The following is a 9,709-nucleotide window of genomic DNA, read 5'->3' as shown; positions in this document are numbered from 1 at the left end:
GTGCGGCCCATGTCCCTGGCCCAGCCCCCGTGCCCCAGACCTCAAATGGACCTGCGAATTGGTCTTTTCAGTCCAGAACTCCGAGTCTGGAGCAGACATCGTCAACAAGAGGGCCGCGAGGTGAATGAAACTCCTGACTGGCTGCAAGACTGGTTAGTGCCACGTCCCATGCCCCCGACGTTGTCATCAACCCTAAGGTGTGCACTGGCCTACGAGAAACTGGCCAACCTGCTGTCTTCTCCGTGCAGCTGGACGACATCAGCCGATCAGGACACCTAACCTTCAGCGGCAGAGCCGGCCAGGTAGGGCCGTGCTTCCCCCTGAAAGGAGCCTGTGGCTCCCATCCTGGTGCCCCCGGCCTTCCTGGCCAGAGAGCAGTCCTTGAACGGAAAGTAGGGGACGATGAAAAACAAAGTTCAACTTTGCCTCATTTGGTGAAATTTTTCCAGGTGAAAGCTGGCTTTGAATGTTCCACCTACCACTCTTGAGTTGTTATTTTTGCCGCGTTTTTGCTCTCTGTGTATTCCTTACCAATTTTCCAGTACATCAGTGTATTTTAAAAGGTTTTAAAACTATTTAATTCACTATTAAAGTTGTTTAGCTACACTGGCAGAAACTTATGTGCATTTGTGAGTTCCTTAGAGGAAACCTGATATCTGACTTGGGAGATCTGGTTCCGCTTCAATCTCTTACAACCTCCTCAGCTCCTTCTCACACCCAGTAATGTTGTGAACTGCACCCTTCTCACTCCCCCGAGCTAAAGCCCAATTGTTTTCCATTTACTACATAATGAGAATTCAGGCTGCTCTCCTTACACACAGCCCCTTCTTTAATTCCCTTCCTTGCTCTGGCAGGCATTGGGGGTCGTTTATGTAACCACCCCTTTTCCTGGGTGTTCTCAATGTTTGAGAGCTTTTGTTCTTCACATTCATCCTTGGAAGTGGGTAGAACATTGTAATTCCCCACTAGGTGGAGGACATGCCATTATGAGGAATTCTTTTCTTTCCCATACTAGAGCCTGGGAAAGAGGGGTGGTGTCGAGGCAGTGGTTAATAACAATAGGGCAAAAATTCAGCACCCTGCTCCCCTTTAACAAGACCTGATGGTGTCTAGCCCCAAATGTTTTGTCTTTCTTTAGAATGCAGAAGAACCAAGTCCTCAACTGAGTCCTGGTTACCAATTCTGGGACAAAAGGAAAAGTTTCTCTTACCTCTTGGAGTAGTAAGTGACTCAACTATCTTAGTCATAGCAGGTGTGATCTGGGAAATCATTGTTTAAATCTTCGATAGTGACCCATGGGTGAAGATGGCACAGAAAAAGCAAAAGAAATAGCATCTTGTGATGAAGATGCAACGTTACCCCACTCGCTTAACTGTCCTATTCCTGTAGCTGGTCAGTACCTCGATATGTTTATGTTTTTATTGTTGGCCTCCTCCAGAGGAGCGGACGCTAGCTCCCCGAAAGCAGGGTCTTTTCTTTATGATCTACAGCTGAATCCCGCCCCTAGCAACATATCCCAAGCTCAGAAACTACTATTGGAATAAACGAATGCACGAGGGCCCAACCTACACTGCGGACCCCACCACAGCGCCCGAAAGTGGCGCAAAGACCTCTCAGGCAGCCTCTATTGGACCCACACGCGGGGGCCTCTGGGAAGTGTAGTCGGCCGCAGCCCGGGAGTTGCGGGAGTGAGCCTCCGCGTGCGCAAGCGCACTTCCGGCTCTGCCCCGCCGCTGCGGCCATTGTCCGGCCCCAGTGCGGCTAAGGCCGCTTTGGGCCATCCCTCCACACATCAGCATTGGAGAGAACTGACCCTGCAGCAGGTGCAGGAGGAGCTGGCCCGAGCCCTGGGTGGGCCCGAGGTCGTGAAATCCGGAGTCCCCAAAAGGCGGTAATTCCGAGTGCGCGGGTCCTCCCACGGGTTTGGCTTGTATCCGCCGGGCCGCGCCCACCGTCCTGCGGGTGGGACTGGGCGTGGCCAGAGGACTGTGTCCAGGACGCGGCGAGCCTTTGATTGGGGGGTGGGGGATCGGCAGGCCCAGGCGCTATCCGCGCCGCTCCCTGACCGTCTCCCCAGAGAACTGGCTGAGGGGCAGAAGTGGGCCCGGCGCAGCTGGGAGGGGTCGGCGGTTGCAGCTGGCTGAGTGAACCCTGTTCTTTCTCCCCAGCCCCAGTCTGGGAGCCGACCCCGGCGAGGCAGAAATGGCCCCGAGGCCTCCGACGGCCGTGCCCCAGGTGAGCAGCGGGTTCCTCACTACCCCAGGGCGTCCCCTCCAGCGAGGCCCCTGGGGCAGGTTTAGAGCGGTCATTGTTCCCCGCCTGAGCGACTCCCTGAGCTCGGTCGTCGCCTCGGAGCTTCCCTAGCTTTGCGGAACCCAAAATGTTCAGAGCTGGGGGGAACGGGCTTTCCAGAAGGAGGGGACCAGATGCAGTTCTGCTGGAGGAGTTAAGAGTGAACGTGTGGGCAAGTGTCACTGTTGAGAGTCCCGAGTGCCAAGCCAATTCCTAGAACTCTTGTCAAGGAATGGAGAGAGTAGGGTGACACGGTAGAAAACTGTAGAGGAGGAAGTAACTGTTAGTGAAGGAGAGAGGAGCCCCAATTTCCGACCCAGAGGCCATAAAGAGACCTTAAGGAGCCAGGGAAGCTTGGTCAGGATTTGCTTAGGAAGAGAATGGAGATGGGCTTTCTTGGGCCCGGAGGAAGAAAAACAGAACAAGAAGGACCTGTCCCATAGCCTTTTGTTTTCTTTTCTGCTTTAACAAAGATATAATAGTGCACAGCCCAGGCGCCCAACCTTCAGCTTCATTAATTTTATGAAGCTGATTTCTGAACTCACTTATTCCTGTGAGGGAGGAGGCATTGTCTAGAAGCATCACAACTCTGAGGTTGACTATTGATTTACATAGAGTATATATGTGAAAATATAACAAGGTTCAGATGGTATTTTAATCTACACTCTCTTTAGAATTAAGGAAAAATCACAGATTCTAGTTGCTGAGTGTTTTAGACTATCAGGAACAATCCAGGAATGTCTCGCTGCTCACTTGGTGGAGCATGTGAATCTTGATCTCTGGATTGTGAGTTCAAACCACACACTGGGCGTAGAAAGTACTTAAAAGTAGAATCTAAAACAAAACAAAACAAAACAAAAACAATCCAGAAAAAAATACTGACTAATAATGCCGTTTAAAAGCAGTTTACTGTAAATTAAACACACACAGTTTGTATAATGCCTTTATATCTTTTACTTCTTACATGTTTTTGTTTTATAAGGGGGAGTGTTGAGGAGTAAGACAAGTAACACCCAAGACAGTTGTTTGGTTTGAGGTGAGCCTGAGCAAATCACTGGTCATCAGTGCCTTTGCATATAAAATGTTTCCTCAGCAGGCTGTGAGAATTAGAATCACTAGACACACTTAACATCTCATGAGGCTGGTGATCCAAGTGGGGAAAGGGTGATAATTGCTCCCATAGGGGTTGCCTTTTTAATGGTGAAAGTGGATTTGTGTTTAGAGCAGTGAATGAGCAGTGAATTTAGTCGGGACTGCTTTCAAAGCTTTGCTCCCAAATACTCTAGTGCAGGTATATTCTCATGGAATGGCCTGACAGTCCACTTGGGTTACCTAACCCAGGCTGCAGGTGATGACTGTGGATAAAGGACAGGACAACGAGTCTACAACGGGGGATTTTTAGGCAGAAATTTCCCTTTGTCAGAGTTTCCCTTTCTCTGAGCTTGGCCCTCCGAGAATGCAAGAGCTGAGTACTTGAGTCATGCGACTGCTTATCCTGAAGGTTAACTGAGTGGGGGAAGCCTCGTGCAGAAGTACATAGTACGACAGGTGGTGTCGGGTTGTTTCAGAGGTCCAGAGCCTGCTGCGACCACAGAGAGGGGAGAGGAAATTCTGCCTGTGGGAAAGTCAGTGGAGATGTCAGTTTTGACTAGGAGCAGAGTCCAACAAGTGAAAATGAAGTGAGTGGAGATAGAGCCGGTTCACTTTGTGGGTCCGGGCATTGGGAGGCTAGAGATGAGGGGCATGTTCATGAAATCGTTGTCTTGTGTGACAGTGTGTGTGTGGGCTACAGGCAATGGGTAGATGAGAAGAGAAAGGAGTTTGGACTTTTTGCTTTTTGGCCTTCGTAATCCATCCATTCATTAATCACTTCATTCAGTCAATAGCCATGGAGCCCCTATGATGTGCTAAGACCTGGTTCTAAGTAGTTGGGATACATTAGTGAACCAAATGTATAATGATCTCTGTTTTCATGGGGCTTACCTCCTAGGAGGAGACAGAAAGATTCAGTAAGTAACTTTTATAATATTCTGAAAGGTGACAGTACTTGGAGGAAAAAACGGTAGAGAAAAGTAAGGGGGATTGAGTGCGGGAGAGGGTGGCTTGTGGTAAGGGTCCAGCTTAAATAAGGTAGTCAGGGTAAGCCTTATCCTTATCGAGATGGTGACATCTGTACAGAAGGAGGCAAGGGAGTTAATGACGCACGGGTCTAGGGAAGCATGCCCTGGGCAGATGAGCCGCAGGATGTGTGTTTGGTATGTTCAGAATGTTGGACATGGTTAATATAGCTTGAGTCACTATTCTTGAGCAGGAAACTAGGATGATTTCTTATTTTTAAAGATTGCTGTGAATGATGAAGTATAGGAACAAGAGTTTAAGAGTTGGCGCTCCTTTGGAGAGGTGTTTGGTGGGTGGGACCATCCCCCCCTGTGCTTTGCTAATACCTGAAGTGGCTCCAAAGTGGAGGGGAATGGGAGCAAAGGAGGGCTACCCTGAAAATCCTTGGGATCTGTGGGATCATTAGTAGCTATGTCTGTGTACCTTTTTCTTCATTATATGTGCACTCCATTTTCAGTTTAGGAATAAAAGGTGAAACCGCGAGGATAGTAAGAAATGGGGAAAGTTTTAGAAGAAAAAAGCTGCAAATGAAGACCAGGTTTCCCTTGAAGGGAGGGAAATAGAGAGGGACCAGGACCTGGTCTCCATTGAATCCAGCTCCCAAGAGCTCTGTGGTTAGATCATCACGATGAATAGGCTCAGTCAAAGCTGGCTCTGGTCATCCAAACTCAGACAGGTCGCTCCTGCCTCCTGGGCCCCCAGGGGCATCCAGGCCACTTGTTGAACCAAGTCAGGATGTTTGCAGTCAGGGATGTTCAGACTGCCTCTGTCCAGAAGTCCCCTTCCAGCCTTCTTCTGAGCTCACTGGAGCTGGGCTTTAGGCTCAGCCAAGACCATCTATCCTTTGGGTAAGGTCAGGTGCCCCTCTTGTGCATTCCCACAGCTCCGGTACACAGCTGTCATAGTACTGTTTTTATGTCACATGGAGTTGTGTATTTACTCATCCGTCTCTGTGCTAGGCTTTCAGCTCCTTGAGGGCAGGGCCATTTGACTGGTTTCGTCCCTTTCTCCAAAGTACATATTCTGTAAGTGGGTGTCACAGCAAACACTCAACCACTTAATGCCAAGCAGTAATTTTGTGCTTTCTGCATTTTCTGCTCCTAACATATAGAAAAAGTTTATTTTTCCAGTGACCCTAATTTTCTGGTAAAATAATTGCATGAAACAGTTTAAGTTTCACTAAACAGTTTTAAGAAATTTTGTCTTTAAGACAATGTTAGGATGTCAAAACCTGTTCTAAGACCTATTTCAAAACTATGATTATTTTCCCGAGTTTTCTATGTCTCGTACTACTTTTATTAAAATGTATCTTGGGGCGCCTGGGTGGCTCAAATTGGTTAAGCTTTTGACTTTGGCTCAGGTTATGATCTCATGGTCCGTGAGTTCAAACCACATGTCAGGCTCTGTGCTGCCAGCTCAGCCTGGAGTTTGCTTCAGATTTTGTGTCTTCCTCTCTCTCTGCCTTTCCCCTGCTTGTGTTCTCTCTCTCTCTCTCTCTGGGTGTCACATAAAAATAAATAAACATTAAAAAAAAATTTTAAATCTATCTTAAAGCATTTGAGCATACATATAAACTTTTTTCTTTTTTTCCCAAATTTTTGTTTAAATTCTAGTTAACATATAGTCTAATACTGTTTTCATGAGTAAAATTTAGTAATTCATCACTTACAAATAATACCCAGTGGTCAACACAATTGCCCTCCTTAATACCATCACCCATTTAACCCAAACTCTCAATTCTCTATTGTAAAGAATCTCTCTCCTTTTTTAAAAGAAAATTTTTTTAATGTTTTATTTATTTTTGAGAAAGAGAGACAGCTTGAGCAGGGGAGGGTCAGAGAGAGAGAGAGACACAGAATCTGAAGACAGGCTCCAGGCTCTGAGCTATCTGTCAGCACAAAGCCCAATATGGGGCTCGAACCCGTAACTGTGAGATCATGACCTGAGCCAAAGCGGGACGCTCAACCGACTGAGCCACCCAGGCGCCCCTCCCTTATTTTTTTAATTTTTAAAAATGTTTTATTTATTTTTGAGAGAGAGAGACAGCTTGAGCAGGGGATCTCTCCTTTTTTTTAAGTTTATTTCTTTACTTGGAGAGAGAGAAAGAGATCTTGAGTGCAAGCACATGAGCAGGGAAGGTGCAGAGAGTTGGAGAAAGAATCCCAAGCAGGCTCCATGCTATCAACTTGGAGCCCCAGGCAGGGCTCAAACCCACAAACCATGAGATCATGACCTGAGCCAAAATCAAGAGCCAGATGCTCAACCAACCCACTCAGGTGCCTCTGTCATAGAGTCGCTTATGTTTTGTTTCCCTCCCCTTTTTTTTCTTTCCCTTTTCATATGTTAGATGCATCTGTTTTGTTTCTTAAATTCCACAAATCAGTGAAATCTTACAGTATTTGTTTTTCTCTACCTGACTTAATTTCAGTTGGAATAGTACACTCTAGCTCTATCCACGTCATTGCAAATGGCAAAATTTCATTCCTTTTGATGACTAATATTCCTGCGTGTGTGTGTGTGTGTGTGTGTGTGTGTGTGCACGTGCACGCGTGCCACATCTTTATCCCTTCATCAGTTGATGGACATTTGCACTCTTTCCACACCTTGGCTTTTTTTTTTCTTTAATTTATTCTCAGGTTAGCTAATATACATGTAGTTTTGGCTTCAGGAGTAGATTTCAGTGATTCATCACTTACATAGAACACCCAGTGCTCATCGCAGCAGGTGCCCTCATCAATGCTCATCACCTTCCCTTCCCTTACGACCATCTGTTAAGTTTTTCAAATTCCACATATGAGTGAAATCATATGATATCTGTCTTTCTCTGACTTATTTCACTTAGCATGATACCTCCAGTTCTATCCATGTTGTTGCAGATACAAGATTTCATTCTTCTTCATCACCAAGTAGTATTCCAGTGTGTGTGTGTGTGTATGTATGTATGTATGTATATACGTCTTAATTTATCAGTTGATGGACACTTGGGCTCTTTCCGTAATTTGGCTATTATTGATAGCACTGCTGTCAACATTGGGGTACATGTGCCCCTTCAAATCAGCATTCCTGTATCCTTTGGATAACTTCCTAGTAGTACAATTGCTGGGTCATAGGGTAATTTTATTTTTTATTTTTTGAGGAACCTCCACAATGTTTCCAAGAATGGCTCCAACAGGTCACATTCCCACCAGCAGAGGATTCCCCTTTCTCCACATTCTCACCAACATCTGTTGTTTCCTGAGTTGTTCATTTTAACCACTCTAACTGGTGTGAGGTTATATCTCAGTGTGGTTTTGATTTGTATTTTCCTGTTGATGAGAGATGTGAAGCATATTTTCAGGTGTCTATTAGCCATCTGGATGTCTTCTTTGGAAAAGTGTCTATTCATGTCTTCTGCCCATTTCTTCACTAGGTTATTTGTTTTGGGGTGTTGAGTTTGGTAAGTTCTTTATAGATTTTGGATACTAACCCTTTATCCAATATGTCATTTGCAAATATCTTCTCCCATTCTGTCAATTGCCTTTTAGTTTTGTTGATTGGTTTCCTTTGCTTTGCAGAAGCTTTTTATTTTGATGAGATCCCAGTAGTTCATCTTTGATTTTATTTCTGTTGCCTGCAGAGACATGTCAATTAAGAAGTTGCTGCGGTCGAGGTCAAAGAGGTTGCTGCCTGTTTTCTCCAGCAGAATTTTGATGGTTTTCTGCCTCACATTTAGGTCTTTGATCCATTTTGAGTTTATTTTTGTGTCTAGTGTAAAAAAGTGGTCCAGTTTCATTCTTCTGCATGTCGCTGTCTAGTTAAAGAGATTGTCTGTATTCCATTGGATACTCATTCCTGCTTTGTTGAAGATGAGTTGGCCATATATTTGTGGGTCTATTTCTGGGTTCTCTATTCTCTTCCATTGGTCTCTGTGTCTGTTTTTGTGCCCATGCCTTGCCTTACTGTCTTGTTGATTACAGCTTTGTAATACAGCCTAAAACCCAGGAATGTGATGCCTCCAGCTTTGGTTTTCTTTTTTTGACAATTACTTTGGCTATTTGGGTTCTTGTGTGCTTTCATACAAGTTTTAGGATTGTTTGTTCCAGCTCAATGAAGAATGCTGGTGCTATTTTGATTGGGATTGCTTTGGATGTGTAGATTGATTTGGGTAGTAACGACGTTTTAAGAATATTCTTCCAATCCATGAGCATGGAATGTTTTTCTATTTCTTTGCGTCTTCTTCAGTTTCTTTCATAAGCTTTTTATAGTTTTCAGGATACATATTTTTTACATCTTTGGTTAGGTTTATTCCTAAGTATTTTATGGTTTTTGATGCAATTGTAAATGGGATTGATTCCCTGATACCTCTTTCTGTTGTTTCAAATGTGACCGATTCTGTTCATTAATTTTGTATCCTGAGACTTTGTTGAATTCCTGTATCGGCTCTAGCAGTTTTTTGGTGGAGTCTTTCAGGTTTTCCATGTAGAGTATCATGTCATTTGTGAAGAGTGAAAGTTTGACTTCTTTGCTAATTTGAATACCTTTTACATTTATTTTGTTGTCTGACTGCTGAAGATAAGACTTCCAACACTGTGTTAAACAGTGGTGAAGAGTGGACATCCCTGTTGTGTTCCTGATCTCAGGGGAAACCTCTCAGTTTTTTCCCCACTGACGATGATATTAGCTGTGGGCCTTTCATATATGGCTTTTATGATGTTAAGATGTGTTTCTTCTATCCTGACTTTCTTGAGGGTTTTTATTAAAAGGTGGTGTAATTTGTTGTGAGATGCTTTTCTTTGCATCTATTGAGAGCATCATATGGTTCTTATTCTTTCTTTTATTAATGTAGTATATCACATTGATTGATTTGTGATTATTGAACCAGCTCTGCAACCCAGGAGTGAATCCCACTTGATCATGGTGAATAATTTTTTTAGTATACTGTTGAATTTGATCTGCTAGTATCTTGTTGAGAATTTTTGCATCATGTTCCTCAGGGATATTGGCCTGTAATTTTCCTTTTTAGTGGGGTCTTTGGTTTTGGAATCAAAGTAATGCTGGCTTCTTAGAATGAGTCTGGAAACTTTCCTTCCATTTCTATTTTTTGGAACAGTTTGAGAAGAATAGGTATTAACTCTTTTAAATATCTGGTAAAATTCCCCTGAGAAGCCATCTGGCCCAGGACTCTTATTTGGTGGGAGATTTTTGATAACCTAGTCAATTTGCTGGTTATGGATCTGTCCAAATTTTCTATTTCTTCCCCATTTGAGTTTTTTTAAATTTCTTTCTTTCTTTCTTTTCTTTTTTTTTTTTTTTGAGAGAC

At 44.2% G+C, this 9,709-nt stretch overlaps 1 protein-coding gene across 1 annotated transcript in view; it reads left to right on the top strand.

The window, feature by feature from the left end:
- Nucleotides 1–1,699: 1,699 nt before the first annotated feature.
- Nucleotides 1,700–9,709, top strand: part of ZFP90 (ZFP90 zinc finger protein) — a 35,853-nt gene continuing 27,843 nt past the window's right edge. Inside the window, exons 1-2 of the mRNA XM_029925352.1 lie at nt 1,700–1,891; nt 2,169–2,235. Coding sequence (XP_029781212.1) covers nt 2,203–2,235 — 33 coding nt within the window. The 5' untranslated portion in view covers nt 1,700–1,891; nt 2,169–2,202. The remainder of the gene's footprint in view (nt 1,892–2,168; nt 2,236–9,709) is intronic.

The sequence above is a fragment of the Suricata suricatta genome, chromosome 16 (genome assembly GCF_006229205.1).
Source record: "Suricata suricatta isolate VVHF042 chromosome 16, meerkat_22Aug2017_6uvM2_HiC, whole genome shotgun sequence".
Classification (NCBI taxonomy): Eukaryota; Metazoa; Chordata; class Mammalia; order Carnivora; family Herpestidae; genus Suricata; species Suricata suricatta.
Note: the sequence above shows the minus strand (reverse complement) of the source record. Positions and strands in the feature narration are given on the sequence as shown.